The 16550-nt window shown below is 34.8% G+C and overlaps 3 protein-coding genes across 3 annotated transcripts in view; 2 read left to right on the top strand and 1 right to left on the bottom strand.

Moving 5' to 3' along the window:
- LOC126736890 (cullin-1-like) overlaps positions 1-234 on the top strand; it is a 79383-nt gene extending 79149 nt beyond the window's left edge. Inside the window, exon 17 of the mRNA XM_050441508.1 lies at positions 33-234. Coding sequence (XP_050297465.1) covers positions 33-113 — 81 coding nt within the window. The 3' untranslated portion in view covers positions 114-234. The remainder of the gene's footprint in view (positions 1-32) is intronic.
- LOC126736891 (unc-112-related protein-like) overlaps positions 1-16550 on the top strand; it is a 455221-nt gene that overhangs the window by 85196 nt on the left and 353475 nt on the right. The window lies entirely within an intron of this gene.
- LOC126736889 (serine/threonine-protein kinase D3) overlaps positions 682-16550 on the bottom strand; it is a 118273-nt gene continuing 102404 nt past the window's right edge. Inside the window, exon 15 of the mRNA XM_050441507.1 lies at positions 682-15285. Coding sequence (XP_050297464.1) covers positions 15267-15285 — 19 coding nt within the window. The 3' untranslated portion in view covers positions 682-15266. The remainder of the gene's footprint in view (positions 15286-16550) is intronic.

Here is a 16550-nt window from a genome sequence, read left to right as displayed (position 1 = left end):
CGAAGGTATTAATAATTGTATTTTTTTTTCAGAAATGTATAGACATATTAATCGAAAAAGAATATCTAGAACGGACGGAGGGCCAAAAGGACGAGTACAAATACCTGGCATGATGGGTTCCCACGACCATAAAACTAATTTATTACGTCATGAACTCCATTTATTTATTATTACTTTTTGACTCTGACGGTGTAATTTTTTTGTTTTGATTTTTAAATATATTTTATTTTCGGTTCCGGAGGTTTGCCGCAAAACAAACGAAATCTCCCCTTTATTATGTTGTGACATGGATAGAAATCATTTACTTTGTCAGTTTTAGTCCACGTGTGTATAACCATAGAATTTGAAGTTAAAATCTCGAAATTGTTCGTCTCGGTAAGTAAAATCTTAAATTCGAAAACGCATGTTCTCGTCGAAGCAGTATTAACTTTATTTGGCTTTCATCTATCATTCGCAAGTTTTACGCAAACACCCGGAATTATTGTGAAACGAATGAAATGACATGGTGAATCTATGGTGTTTAATTTCCGTGCAAAATATGAGGTGATAAAGCTGGATGTTGTATAATTGTAAATAATTTAGGATTGTATTAATTGAATTTAAATATTTGAAAATAATGCTATTTAATAAACGATTACTTTAAGAGGGATTGCGTTTCTTTTAGCGAATAAAACACTACAGTCACAACAATATTATTTTTTTATTTATTATATAAAAAAGATCTTCAAATACATTTAATATTTAGGCCACTTTTTGTGTAATTAAAATGTATCATTATTAACTAACAAGTGAAGCGTATATTTCTTTTAAATCTCCAGTTATATTCGACAAAAATGGAATTTATTTCTACTATAGACATCCAGTCTCGGTCCAGTCCCTAGAACTAGTTTATATTTGTAAATCATTCTGGAGACTGGCATATCTTGGCACTTATTTAAATGGTAAAAGTTTCATTATTTATTTGCCACAGAAAATAGATTTTGTCCTAAAAAAGATTGAATTTACATCTTTTTCCGGGACAAAATTTGAATTATGTAATTTTAATTACAATAGTGCACTACAACAATGGCAACTCTTATGCTGCATTTGACTTTCAGAATTTCTTGAAAATTCTATTCTAAATCGACGTTTTTGGTCGATACTTATACACAACCACAATATTAATAACTTTTAGGAATTAAGGCATTTTTTTATATACAGAGTGCCTCCCAGTTGGAGTTGCGTAGAGGATGTCCCAAATTCGAGAGTAATCAATGGGATCTCGAAAATCGTTAAATTATGGCAATTGTTGCGCAATTCTGATGCTTATCAAAATGCTATTTAAATAATTTAATAAAATTACAAGTACAAACTATTTCTATAGCCCCCACTTTCCATAGATGAACCAATGATTGCCTTCCACGGCAAGGTTAGAATGAGAATTTGTGAGGGGTAAGCCACACCCTGTAGGATTGAAAGTATTCGTAATGACCACACCTCAAGACATTCCTCTAGATATGCACATCTTTGGGGGAAAAGGCAGGGAAATTGAATCCAGCTAATTGTGTACCTGATGCCCTTGATATTGGTGGTAGAGTTGTGACCGACTTTGTTTTATCTAAGAGAAAAATATGGCAGGTAAAAATCGGGTGTATGCATTTTGTAAAAGAAACGACCTGTCTTTGCCCTCTTCAGGAAAGTGCACAACGTAGGAAGAGGCTTGGGATTTAATGGGGAACAAGTCGGCCTATGTTTTCAAAATTTAAAGATGGCGTTTCTTGAACTGATTTCATTTTCCAACTTTATTTAAGAGTAGCGTCAATTTCTATAGCTCAAAACGGATTTAAAAGCACGGGGTTTTTTCCATATACTGATGATGATTTTAGACCTTCAGAAATTATAGACAGGGTTTTGATAACATAACCTCTACAGTTAGTTGAGAAAAGTTATTCAAAAGCAAAAATAGCAGTGAAAGTGAAAAACAGCTAGATACTTCAAGAAGCACTTGTTTCAATGTTCTGATGACTAAATCAAAACCCTCAACAGCTCCTAGTGTAAGGTTTTTGACAGACAGCCCAAAGCTCCCAACAAGTTATTCAAATATTGTTTCTGTATTGCAAATTTACCCATTACCTAAAACTCAGAAATGAAAAAAAAAACACTCTCAGAAACCTGAACTTATGACGGAGTCTACATAAAAATATGAATTATTGAAGAAGAAACAAAAAGTTACGTGACAAAAGTAAAAAACCTACCAGTAAGAAGACAAAAGTTGAAGAAAAGCAACAAAGAGTGAAAGGAAAGAAGAAAGTAGCCAGTTCAGTTGAAGTAAGTAGCAGCTAGGGTAGCTGCTACATGGGTGAAAATGGAGATTACTGGGTCTTTTGTTCGGAATGCACCTACATTAAAGATCGAGCCCTTTTTTTGTGCGACTTATGTGGCTACTAAACAGTGCATACTGTCAGCCGCATCTTAAACGCACTCTTGAACGACGGGTTGCCTAAGGGGGCCCATTTACATTTTTTTGTTAATTTGTTTTTTAAAGAAAAGGGATTTTTTCTTCTTTTTTTTTACTGTGCCTAGCATTGAAAAAATATATCTTATGGAACATTGTTTTGAGCTTAGTTTTGTTTTTGTGCTTAAAATAAAGTATTCTTAAAGAAAATTCTTACATTTTCAGATTTTTCTAGAAAAGATTGGAAGTTTTTAACAGCATTTAAGTAAATAAGCATCCAATTACGACAGTCATCACAATCATTTAACCTAATTTGATTTTTTTTCGGTCTCAAAGATCTCAATTTTGGCACCCTCTGTACAGGATGTTTTAGACAATAATATTTTAAAATATCTAGATGCGCAATGTTCTTTTCGTTTAATCTGCTTCTCTCAGTCACTCTGTATATAATTGTGTCTAAAATATTTAGAATATGACGTCATTTGTTAAAAAGTCTAGCGACCCAAAAACATAATTAGGGCCCCAAATATATTTTATAATTGCATCGTTTATTCCTAAAAACTACCGCAGTGTTAAAATAACTCCTACATTGGAAGTATGAAATAGAAAATCTTAACCTAATTTATTCTTAGTGCTAAATAATAATCTCACATCAATAGAAAATGAGTATTGGTAAGCTAAGCGATAAAAAATATTCGAATTATGTTATAACAAAGAAAATATAAAAATAAAGCTCTGTAATATAATATAAAAAAGTATATAAAAAATTTTACAACAAATAATAAAAAAGCGAAATAAGTTAATAAAAATTAAGTACTTTAAATCAAGATCTGACAACTTAATAAGGTTCTCTCAAAGTTCGAGTCAAAATTCAGTGTTTCTTTCACTTCGGTCTCGATTAAAGTTTTCCAGTAACTTAAGAGATTTTCGTAAACCGCAGGTACTTTAGGATAGGCTTTAGGACACAATGTACTACGGCCAAAAAATAGTATATAGTCATGGACAAATGTGTGGAATAATACGTTTGTTGAGTATGCTTTATATTTAATAATAATTCATAAATGAAACTCTTTCTATTTACTCACTTGCGGAGCTATGCTCAAAGACTTAGGATCGTGCTGCTACACCAGAAAATATAAAGTCTGGTTTTCGTAAAAGTGGAATTTTTTCTTTTGATCGGGACATATTTCAAGAACACGAGTTTTTGTGTTCGTCAGTTTCAAATCGACCTGCTCCAGATGTCATTACCAATCAATCTGGTGGAAGCTGTATTTTCGCCGAAACAGAAAACCTAGATGAAAACCTAATTCCAGCCACTGACGGAAATCGCGCTGCCGATGAAACCTCAATTCCTAGCACTAGCGTTACTGGGACTGCTAAAAGTCCTTTAAATATATCTAACTTTATTACACCAGACAAAATAAGTCCTTATCCAAAGGCGGAACCCCGAAAACCTATGAGAAAAGGAAGAAAACGAGGAAAATGTATGATAGTTACTGACACTCCAGAAAAAGAAGAATTATTGGCAAGAAAGTAGCCTCCTCCAAAAAAGGTTAAGGAGATTAAGAGAAAAGTTCTAGTAGAAAGTGACTCTAGTGATGAAGAGATAAATGAAGAACTAACAAAAGATTCCTCCTCAGAGTGGGAGGAAGAAGAAGAGACAGTTCAGGATACCCACGATGTAGAAAAAGACGGTTTCATTGTTGTCAAAGTTCCGGGAAAAACACCATTTTCTGGAAGAAATTATGTTGCTCGGGTAGAACGAAAACTTTTCGACGGATTTCAGGTTCGATTTTTTAAAAGAATGATTCCATCAAATCGCTTCAAAATTACAGAAGAAGAATCTTCTTTTGTAACATTCGGAGAAGTAAAAGCTGTGCTTCCAAAAGGTATTGAAGACATGCGTCCTCGTTTCAAAGATTCGATTTATTTCAACGCAGATTTGACAGAATTTAGTTTAACTTAAATAAAAGTTGAAAATTTGTTGCTTCCTACATAAATATTTACTCTAAGACTTTTTGTCTTTATTAGTAAATGAATGTCCAAAATATCCCCATATCATGTCCATTATTACCCCAGAGCAGGGGATACATTGGACAAATGACCAAACATTTTTGATCCCGGTTTAAAAATATTTTTAAATTTATTTGGATAATGCTATGTAGTAATATATTATGACAAAAGTTTGTTTATTACATTAATAAAACCTTATGGATAGAGATTTCTTCGAAAAAAAGTTAGAGATCATTTAATCAAATTTGTCCCATGTATCCTCGGTCTCCCTTACTGCTTTTCCTACAAATTATTTGAAGTTTCTTCTAATAGTTTTAGCGATAATAATGGTTTTAGAGACTGGCAACACTTATCTCGGGCTTTAGAAAGACACTAAACTAGTAAGAGGCATTTAGAAAGTATTAAGAAATTTCAATTAAAAATATTCAATTTAAAAAGGTTTAACTGTCGATTATATGAATCAGAATTTATTTCAAATTTTTTTATTCAAAAAAAAAAAGATGGACATCTGTTTTAGAACGAATTATTTTTGTGATTCAATTTTTGGCTTGACAAAATTCAGCTCTTAGGGTCAATAGTTAAAAACTATTCGAAAAAGGTAATAGCAATTTTATGAAATTAATTGAAATAATTGCAAGATTCGAAAGTATAATGGCTGACTATAACAACAGGATTCAAAAAGGTGGCAAAAAAGCCACATTATTTGGGTGATAAAATCCAAAATGAAATAATTACCTTAGTAGGTGAAACAATTTAAAAAATATATAATTAAATCCTTAAAAATGTGCAAATATTTTTCAATTATCCTTGATTGCACACCTGACATTAGTCATCAAGAACAAATCACAATTATTGTTAGATTTGTTTTTGTTGATGATTTTTCTAAAACTGTAGAGATTCGAGAACATTTTTTAGTTACCAAGTTTTAAGTTACCAACACTACTGAACAAGGCTTAACTGATTTCATATTAAATTTTTTTAAAGGAATCTTATATTAATATTGCCGATATGCGAGGCCAGGGTTATGACAATATGAAAGGCAAACATAATGGCCTACAAAAAAATCTTATAGATGTTAATCCTAGAGCGTTTTTTGTCCCTTGTGCGGCATACAGCATTAATTTAGTCGTGAATGATACAGCAAGAGGCTTGCTTGAAGTGACCAATTTTTTCAGTATTATTCAGGAACTAATCTATCTTTTTTTCTGCATCAACATATCGATGGAACATTCTTTTAAAAGAAGTGCTTAGGTTAACACGTTGATGGACGTTACTGCCATAGAAGTATTCTAAAATTCACGCCATGGGACACCTACTGCTATGGCAGTAAAATAAATCGCGTATGAAAATTCACTTCTGCCATAGCAGTAGGAATTTGAATATAGATTTACTGTAGTTCAACTAATACTGTCCCACCGCAACTCTTTTAAATTTGGGGCACTGTCCTACTAGTAGGAGAAACTAGTTTGCATAGGCAAGCTGTTTGTTAGTTGAGTGGGGAGTAATTTTGGCGCTCTTACTGCTATAGCAGTAACCGTCTCATTGTTTACTACCCAGTTGTATCGTAACTGTCCCAGAGGTAGCACGTGTTTTTGTTTTTGTGATCTGCATAATTAGTAATGGATTCTAAAGAACAACAGAGATTGTTAAAACTTTATGATGAAGTGTCTAGTGATGAATATTGTGAGAGTGATTCTACGGACACGGAAAGGTCGGACCCTTTTGTAGACAGAGACGGTGAATTTGATATAAATGACCCTACTTATCAACCCAGAGATAGTGATTTAAGCAGCAGTTCGGAAATTGAGAAGTCAGAGAAAGAAAATATTGAAACAGATACCAATTGTGAATATATTGACACAGAAAATGAGTTGAGAACTTTTCTTTGTTTATTGCATGTTTGTATTTTTTTTAGATGAATGGGTTGAATTTGTGTAAGATATCCCCAATTTTAACTTTGATCATGATGCAGCGGGAAAAAAAATTGACATTGCTGATGATATGAGTTCCCTTGAAGTATTTCAAATGCTTTGGACAGCTGAAATCAAAAATTTAATAATAAATTGCTCTAATAAATATGGTGAGACCATGTCCAGAACTTCTCGACCACACAAAAAAAATTCCAGGTCATCCAAATTTGTTTCAATTGAGCCAAGGGAATTTGATATTTTTATAGCTGTGACCCTTCTTAGAGCCCAAATACGATATCCCGAGCTAAGGAAGGTCTTTTCAGTGGATCCCTTATACTATCACCCTATATTTTCTCACTTTATGTGTGGAAGAAGATATGAGCAAATTCTAAGATACCTATGTTGTGACGAAAATGTAGGTCAAGATAAACTGTACAAGGTACAACCTCTTCTGAACATTATTATTCAGAACTTCCAAAATGCCTATAGCCCTGAGGAACACTTAAGTTTAGATGAGTCACTACTGCTTTTTCGAGGAAGGCTTAGTTTCAGACAGTACATAAAAAATGAAAGAGCAAGATATGGAATAAAATTTTTTAAGTTATGTGCGCCAAATGGGTACCTATTTAATATAGAAATATACAAAGGAAAAAGTGAAAAAATTGAAGCGGAATCAAGTGGATTCGCTTGTTTTGCGACTAATGAGTCCATATCTCAATAGAGGACACCATCTGGTGATGGATAATTTTTATAATAGTGCAAAGCTCTCAGAAAACCTCTTAAACACAAAACTCACACAACAGGGACCCTCAGGAGCAATAGGAAAGGCAATCCAAAAGTTGTGACTTTGAAAAAGTTGAAAAAGGGGGAATACATATGGAGAAGACGTCGAGGTGTATACGTCTCTAAATGGAGAGACAACAGGGATGTCTTACTTTTAACCACCAAGTATCATCCCAAATTAATTGAAGTCTCAAATCGCTTTGGCAAGGTAAATTTTTTGTTTTTCTAAAATAGGTACACTAATAATAATTATATATTTTTTTAAGGTGAAATTAAAACCAGTTGAAGTAGCAGAATATAACAAATATATGTCTGGTGTTGATAGACTGGATCAGCTTGTATCTTACTACTCATGCCCACGAAAAACAATAAGGTGGTATAAGAAAATCATTTTTCATTTACTAGACGTTACAATATTTAACGTATTTATTATTTACAAGAAAAAAGTAATAAATTTAGCCATAATAAATGTCGAGGAAGATATTTGTTTTAATTTAGATGTGACTAACCTAGTTAGGGAATTTACTCTTAAAAATGCAAGAAAAGTCGATTTTAGTATTTAGACGTGTGACCAAGTGTTGGTATTTCTTTTTTCTTTATTTTAGTTTATTTTTCTTAAAATAACTATGTAGATTTTTTGTATTTTGGTTATACCAAATTATATAAATATTATTGTAATAAATTATATTTATGTACATAATGTGTGGTAATAAGCTCATATTTATATTATAGGTAAGTATGTATCTATTCGTTGACTTAATAAATATATTTTTATAATTTAAATGTTCAAAATTGTATTTTTATTAATATTTATCACTAATTTGCGATGTTTTCTTATATAATCTTTCCAAAACTGTTGGTTCTTGCAAAACTCTAAGCTCGGCCCTGAGCATGAATTATTCAGTGCCCGTAACTAGCCGTGTTTTACTCTAGATGAGAATATGATAACCAAATTAATATGGTCAATGCCGGTGCAGGAAAATTGAAAAATAATGCGTATTTTCACAAAGTATTAGGTTTAGGCTATATTTGTTGTGTATTAAAATTAATATATACGTTAGCGATAAAGAATATTCAGCACCATCAGCTATTTTTGGCGATCGTCGTCCTTGTGGCCGACTGCGACATCGAACCACTCCGTCGCCATTCGGCCAATTTACGATCGATGGTGGGGAATAGGTAGAGAAACGGGTGCTGGAAGGAAAACAACAGTCTTCTTTTCTTTGCGAGAGCGCGCGGTTTCTTGCATAATCTGTATTTCTTTTATAATCCGGAGAACGAATAGAATCTAGTTTTTTTTGTATAAATTTTGTGTTTTTTTTAAATAAACGCTAACATCAGAAGTGGGATTCAGCCCTTTAAAGCCCACCAGTGGCTCTAGGACAATTTTTTTTTTCTCTCTTTTAATTTTATTTGATTTTTATCTTAATTGCTCGAAAAATGGCGGGAACGTCGCGTAAACGGTGCAATGATTTAGACAGTAGTGACAGTGATAGTGGGTCTCACACACCAAAAGGACATTCGAATGAGCGAACAAATATTGATTTGCCTGAACTTTTAGCAGCTATGATTGGAAGCCAAAATGCATTTATTGCTGAGCTAAGACAAGCGCGAGCGGTCGGTGACGTGAACGGGACAACGCCTAGTTCGACGGCGACCTCTAGCGGATATCAAGTTAATGCGCTAAGTTCGCGACGCGTAAATATAGACACGTCATTTAGGCTTGTAGAGTTTGACCCAGATAGTAGTACTTATAGCATTACGGATTGGCTAAAAGATGCTACGACTTTAAAAACAGACATGGGCATAAATGACAGTCTAATGATTGCAAAAGCCGGCGAAGCTCTTTGCGGTCGGGCTTATCGATATTTTCGCGAGTGGCGAACCGCAAGTCGTACATGGGACAATTTTGGTGAGGATATTATAGTGGGTTTACCGGACCGCGATACTCCTGGTACCTTAGTGCATCGAGCCGCTACTATGCAAAGTCGTGAATTTCATACTTTTACGGAATATGGAGTAGCAAAAATAAGAAGCATCCGAATATACGACAGCAATACGGATTGGCTTAAAATTTTAAGTATTGTGGAACACGGGCTTAACGATGCCGAGGTGCAAACGTTTATAGGCCTCCAACGTCCGTCGACCGAACGGGAGTTATTGAAGTTGTTCGGTGAATGTGATGCTAAAGCCCAAAAACATGGCGCCTCCCGTACTAATCGCTACTTAGAGGCATCTCAGAAGGCAGGGCCCAAGCAATATTCGCAAGGCAGCTCTTTAAACAGACGACCTTCCCAGCAAAAAAAGAGAATTTGAAGGCAATTGTTATAAATGTGGAGAAAAAGGTCACCGACAAACCGCCTGCCGAAGTGCCCCAAAAAGTAAACCGATGCAATTTGAGATTAAAAAGGATTCCTGGACAAAAATTGATGGGTGCGGATATTGTAATAAAAAGGGCCATAAAGAAGAGTCGTGTTGGCGAAAAAATAGCAAGGTTAGTGAGGCGATGCTAGTCAGAATAGGGCGTGGACTAGCAACTTCTCCAATAGCAACTTTGCTTGAAGGTAACCAGGCGCAAACCATAAAATATTTATCGCCAGCGGCGGTCATCATTAATTAGTGCTCGAGTAGCTCAACAAGTAAATGCAAAAATAACTAACGACAATCGCATATTTGAGGGACTAGAACTTCGCAGTGTAAAAAGCCTTGGAAAGTGTGATGTCATCGTATCGATGCCAACCATAACACTCGAAATATGTTACGCTATCGTGCCGGATGCTGTGTTGCCGAATGGTCTAGATGCGCTAATAGGATGGGATATTATTGGTTTGCCGCACTTGCGGGTTGAAAAGAAAAATAATGTCTTGGAATTTCACCATGATGTTATGTCTGTGCCAAAGGTGATGTCAGTGCAACGGAAGGTCGATTTACCACCAATTATGTGTCTGACACAAGTGTCAGGATTGGACGAGCAAAAACAAGAAATGTTACAACAAATGCTAACAGAAAGCCGGGCAAATACTCCAGACCACATAGAAACAGGTGAACTTAGTATTACGCTTAAAGATGATATTCCCGTTGCTTATAAGCCAAGACGATTGGCTTAGGCAGAAAGATTACAAGTGCAAAAAATTGTTCAAGACTTGTTGCATAATAACATCATTCGTGAGAGTTTCTCATCTTACGCCAGTCCCATTGTATTAGTTAGAAAGAAAAATGGTGAGCTAAGGCTTTGCGTTGACTATCGAGACATTAACAAGAAAGTCGTTAAAAACAGGTACCCACTCCCTAATATACAAGATCAAATAGATGCTCTTTGTGGCGCTAATTTTTACACTACTCTAGACATGAAAGGCCGGGTTTCATCAAATGAAAGTTGAGGAATCCTCACGACATATAACAGCTTTTGTAACTCCTGACGGCCATTTTGAATACAATAGAATGCCGTTTGGATTTATTAACTCTCCTGCGGCCTATCAAAGGGCAATTGATAAGGCTTTGGGTGACCTAAAGGGAAAACAAGCCTTTGTGTACATGGATGATGTATTAGTGCCATCAAAAACAATCGAACAAGGATTCCAACATTTACGCAATACTTTGCAAGCTTTATCAGTCGCCGGATTCTCTTTAAATTATGCAAAGTATACGTTTTTTACCAGAGAGACTGAATATTTGTGTGTTATTGTAGGTCAAGGATGTGTACGACCAAGTCCCAGAAAAGTGGAGGCTCTTACAGTAACTATAACTATGTTCGTCAATTCATGGGTTTAGCGGGATATTTCAGCCGATCCATAAAAGGATTCTCAATAATAACATCTGCTATCAGCATGTTATTACGTAAAAACACCGAATTTGCTTGGACTGCTGAACAGAAAAAAAAAACGACAATCCATTATCACTAAATTAGCCAACACCGATTCTGAGAATTTTCGACCCGAGCCTAGATATTGAGTTAAACACAGACGCAAGTGCGGTCGGCATTGGAGCGGCCTTGCTGCAAAGCGAAAATGACATCATCAGACCAGTAGCTTACTATACTCGGCGTACTACTCCATACGAAGCAAAATATCATTCTTATGATTTAGAAACGCTAGCAATTGTGAATGCCGTCGAACATTTTCGAGTATATTTGTACGGCACGCATTTCACAATATACACAGATTTTAATTCTGTCAGAGCCACGGCAATAAAGAAAACACTACATCCCAGAGTAGCACGTTGGTGGATCAAGTTGCAAGATTATTTTAGTATCGAGTATAGGCTTGGTCATAAAATGGCTCACGTCGATTATCTAAGCAGAAGAAACCGGCAGAGAACACCTGTTTACTCCGAAAGAAAAAGAACGATAACATAGCCATGACCACAGATAAAACTTTGGCTGAATATCAAAAGGATGATTCATTTTGACAAGGCATAATAAACGGTACTGATAAGGAGCAGACCCAGTTTACAGTGATAAATAATATGGTTGTTTGTAAACAAAGTCCGACTCGATATTTCGTTCCCATTGAGGCTCGTTTACAAACAATGTGTTTATTTCATGACGAAGCGGCACACATTGGTTGGGAAAAAGGGATTGCAAAATTAAAAGAGAAATTGTTTTGGCCACACATGGGTAAATGTTTTAAAAAATACATTCAAAACTGTCGTGGTTGTGTATTGGGAAAATCACGTACAGGGCGTAGAGCAGGATTGTGGCAGAACTCTAGAAAACCAGATATTTTAGATACCTGGCATATAGATCATGCAGGTCCTCTAGTGAAATCACATGGTTGTACACAGATATTAGTGATAACCGATGCTTTTTCAAAGTATTGCTGCTTAAAGCCAATTGCCAAAAAGACAGCTGAGGCGTCAATTAAAGCATTAGCGGAAGTTTTTGCCAAACTGGGTAAACCTAAAAGAGTAATAGCTGACCGAGGGACCGCATTTACTGCTTTAACTTTTAAGGCGTTTTTAGAAGATCAAAAAGTAGAGTTGCATCTAATTGCAACAGATATGCCTCGTGGAAACGGGCAAGTGGAGCGATTAATGCGAACAATATTTAACTTGTTAAGAGCGACCCTCACGAGTGATAAGGAGAAAAATTGGGTGAATATCCTACCAAAGATTGAAGATGATTTAAATTCAACAGTGCATAGTGCGACAGGTGTGATACCAAATTTATTACATTTTGGAGAGAATCCGAGATTATAATCTACAGAATTATTTTTAAAAGATGTATTACCTATACAGAGATGTCAGGCAGATCATGGGAAACTTCGAGAAACGGCTCAAAATAAGATGTTTGAAGCCCAAGAAAAAAGTGCCGCACTATTTGATATAAGCAGATACGTACCAGAGTTATTCAGTGAAGGAGATTTAGTGGCCGTTGAGGACTCGCAATCTGCAGCAGTGGGGAAATTAAGAGCAAAATATAATGGCCCCTATACAGTGCAAAAGCTGTTGCCGAATGAGAGATACGTTTTGCGTCGAAATGGAAAGCGCACAACTGTAGCTGCTCATAAGCAGTTAAGAAAATGGCCTACATGTTAAGAAACAGGTATGTTGGGAGTACCAACCTAAAGGGGAGCACCCTTATGTTTCAAATTTTGGTGGAAGTACCAAATTAAAGGGGAGTACCCTTGTGTTTTCAATTTGTTTTTAAACCAACTAAGAGGAGAGTACCCTTATGCTTATTTATTTTATTTTATGCAATGGATAACGTCTGTTTATTTATAATTTCAGAAGTCGGTGGAACGAGGTCGTTCCAAAGCAGGATGGCCGTGTTAGCGATAAAGGATATTCAGCACCATCAGCTATTTTTGGCGATCGTCGTCCTTGTGGCCGACTGCGACGTCGAACCACTCCGTCGCCATTCGGCCAATTTACGATCGATGGTGGGGAATAGGTAGAGAAGCGGGTGCTGGAAGGAAAACAACAGTCTTCTTTTCTTTGCCAGAGCGCGCGGTATCTTGCATAATCTGTATTTCTTTTATAATCCGGAGAACGAATAGAATCTAGTTTTTTTTTGTATAAATTTTGTGTTGTTTTAAATAAACGCTAACATATATATATATTTTTAATTTGTTTTTAAATGGTAAACTTATTAAAAATAGTTACTAATAGTTTAAATCAATCATAAATAGGAAATATATTTTAATTTTGCAGAAGTTACTCAACTTTTTGCCACTACTGTACCTTTTACTGTCGATCTTTGTATAGCATCCGATCAAAACTCATCGAAGAAATAAATTAGGCCTTACAAAGAATGGAGAAAGAGGTGAGGCAGCATGAGCTGGAATTGGCACCGGAATAAACTGAAGCCGTTATTCTGAATCGAAAAAGGGATCGTAGAGGAAGGTTTCAATTCAAGATAAGAAACTCCACAGTACTACCTAAACCTTTCATAAATAACTTAGGAGTTAGGATCGGATAAAATATGTATTTGAGCCAGACATTATACTATGGCGAGCACTAAGGCAGACACATGAACTTGCGAAAATATTGACAAACGCTGATGGTCCAAAAAATATACTAAACAAGAACTCTTTTATTTGGTTACAGAATAAAGAACTATTATCTGTTTTGGTAATAGAGCAAATTGCCATTTTTAGTGCTACAGATCAGGTTATCGCTAGAAACCCCCCGATCGAAGAAACAATCAAAGAGAGCACTGAAAAGGAACCGAAAAGAACTAAAAAGACCAAAACCGCAGTAAAATTCTTGAAAGCCAAAAACGGCAAAATTTCGGACATCTTATTATAAAATACAAATACCGCACCACAAATCATTATCTGACTCCACGGTTCTCAGATTATGGACCATTTTATACACTTTTCATATAAAAAAGACTGCAGAGCTGGAGACACACCACAGCACACTCTGTTCTTCTGTGAACGCTGGTTCCAACAGCGCGAAGAGGTAGAGCTTAGACTTAGACTAAAGCAAAATTTAATTGAAGAAATGGCGTGTAACTGTTTGCAGCTATGTACTGCTAGTGTTCTCTGTTGTTGCGCTGTGTTGTTTCATCTTTTTACGTTAGTTCACTCGATAAAAATAGTACTGAAACTAAAATTCTTACAAAGATGATGCTATGATTTATACTTTATCTAAATCGTATGGTGATATTCTTTAATCAGGTTAGGTGTACGACCGGTTTGCTGGGTTTAAAAAAAATATTTCTAGAGCTTGTGATCGACTATAACAGAGCAATCTGTTATCTTAGAGCTGGGTTGCTTAACAGCAATTTATTTCTCGGCTTTGACTATCAATCGAAAAGAACATAAAGTTGAAACAACAGGTTGAAATTGATAATTTTTTTTTCTTATGTCTTTGCATAAAAGAACGCTGATTTAAGTACATTAAAGACGCCAAAAAACGATTTAAAGAAACAAAAAATGGAAGAGTACCTAGAACCACCATATCCGCATTTGGTAGTTTTGTAAAAAATGTTAAAATAAATTGTAATTACCCTCGTACTTAAGTGTTTATAACAAAATATTAAGGATATGGATAATAAACAAATCTTTCCATACTTTAGTCCATGACCTTGATTCGATCGAATTTGACACTTACTTGCCTTAATCCATTCAAGGCTGTGTCACAAAACGACCCGACTATCCCAAAAGTTAAATGTAAAAACACAAGGCAGCATAGTACTCGTAGATCTCCCTTGTCTAAAATATCCGCGTAACCTTATAAAGTGTGTAGATCTTGCCTTAAATTAGAGGGTGGCGAGATTCTGGTCTTAGAATATGTCTCCCAATAATATTAGCAATCTTATGAATATATAATTTGAAATTGATGAAAGGGCTATTTTGTCCAACATATATCTACTAAAGTCAGATATAGTTATTAAAATCACACAGATTGACCCTATTGCTTGTTTCGATGTACCAATTGCACGTATACCGTATGTTTATATTGCTTTTAAAATCATAATCATCAACTATGTCACACGTCCAAAATAGCCCCTATTTCGGTTTATAAAGAACTAATTAAACCAGTACGTAATTAAATTCCAGTGGCGTAACGTAGCTTATCAGCTACTATTCCTTGAATCCCTGAGAGACTTTCACGGCCTTTCATCAGGATTTTATGCCGATTAAGCATTTTTTTACGTTGTATAGCCACCTTTTGTCTCGTCATTGTTCCGTGCGATATCTATAAAGCATTTAGTTAAGTTCTCATTAAACAATATGCTGATCCTTGAGGGTGTTATTCCTTAGGTGATTTTAAGAGAAAAGTTTAAGTAAACTGAACGTGTCCTAAACCCCATAAATTTTGAGCTACAGGGTGTTAAAATCTTTAAAAAAAATCGTATCTTCATCATCACTTTAATAATTTCCTAGATATGTTTATGAAATTTAGCAGTTTCAACAGCCATTTTTTGATGTAAGAGATTTTTTTAATGTTTAACCAGTGGCCTTCATACAGGAATGTAGACTAAATAGTTTTGAAAAATATTATGTACATACGCACTGCATTGCCAAAAACAAAAACTCTTTTTATAATTCCAATTAATTTTAGGGCAAATTTGACATCTTGACTTTTCTCTATTTCGTCCAACATGCGATTACCACTGAAAAAAAAATAAAAATTTTATGCATGGCCAATTTCTTAATAATAAATATTCAGTCTACGTTTCTGTGCGGACGCCACTAGTTAAAGTTTAAAAAAATCTCCTACATCAAAAAATGGCTGTTGATACTCAAAGGGTATGTGCTAAATTCCATAAACATATTATTATCTAGGAACTAGTACGATTTTAATTAATATTTAACATTTAAGAACACCCTGTAGCTCAAAAGGGTTTAGGACATAGCTTTATTTAAACTTTTCTTAGGATTAGCACCCTTAAGGTTCAGCATCTTATTCTGTAACACACCACATAATAACCTAATTAACATAAACATGGTTCTCACGTAATAAAAGACCTTTTTTTGTTTTATTTATTCAAAATTTTGTTTTTCAAATTGCGACGTTTACCTTATATACCTTATTTGCATTATCTTCAAAGTAAAAAAAAATTGTTTTAATTTGTAAAAAAGTTGCTGTGTCATAATGACAATGTTCACTTGGTCTTCGAAAATTGCATTACTTTTTTATTTACATTTATTCCTTCAGAATCCTGTGTGTGTCCTTACGTCAATACCATTTTTACCAGAATTAAAAATGAATTGGAGTCGAAATGAATTCGACAATATTTATAATCTGTCATAAATATTTTTTGTTATTATCTCTTAGACATATACTGTGATCTTCTTTGCGATAATCTTTCTTTTATTTAATTTTCAAGATTATCTGGCAGGCCGAATAAGATATTTTAAAAGCCTTAGAGGAAGAGCTTTCTACATCTATGTGTAACAATTAGGAGTGGATTTTGATTGAGAAAAACCTATACTTCATTGAATTCTTATATAACAAAA

The sequence above is a fragment of the Anthonomus grandis genome, chromosome 5 (assembly GCF_022605725.1).
Source record: "Anthonomus grandis grandis chromosome 5, icAntGran1.3, whole genome shotgun sequence".
NCBI lineage: Eukaryota > Metazoa > Arthropoda > Insecta > Coleoptera > Curculionidae > Anthonomus > Anthonomus grandis.
Note: the sequence above shows the minus strand (reverse complement) of the source record. Positions and strands in the feature narration are given on the sequence as shown.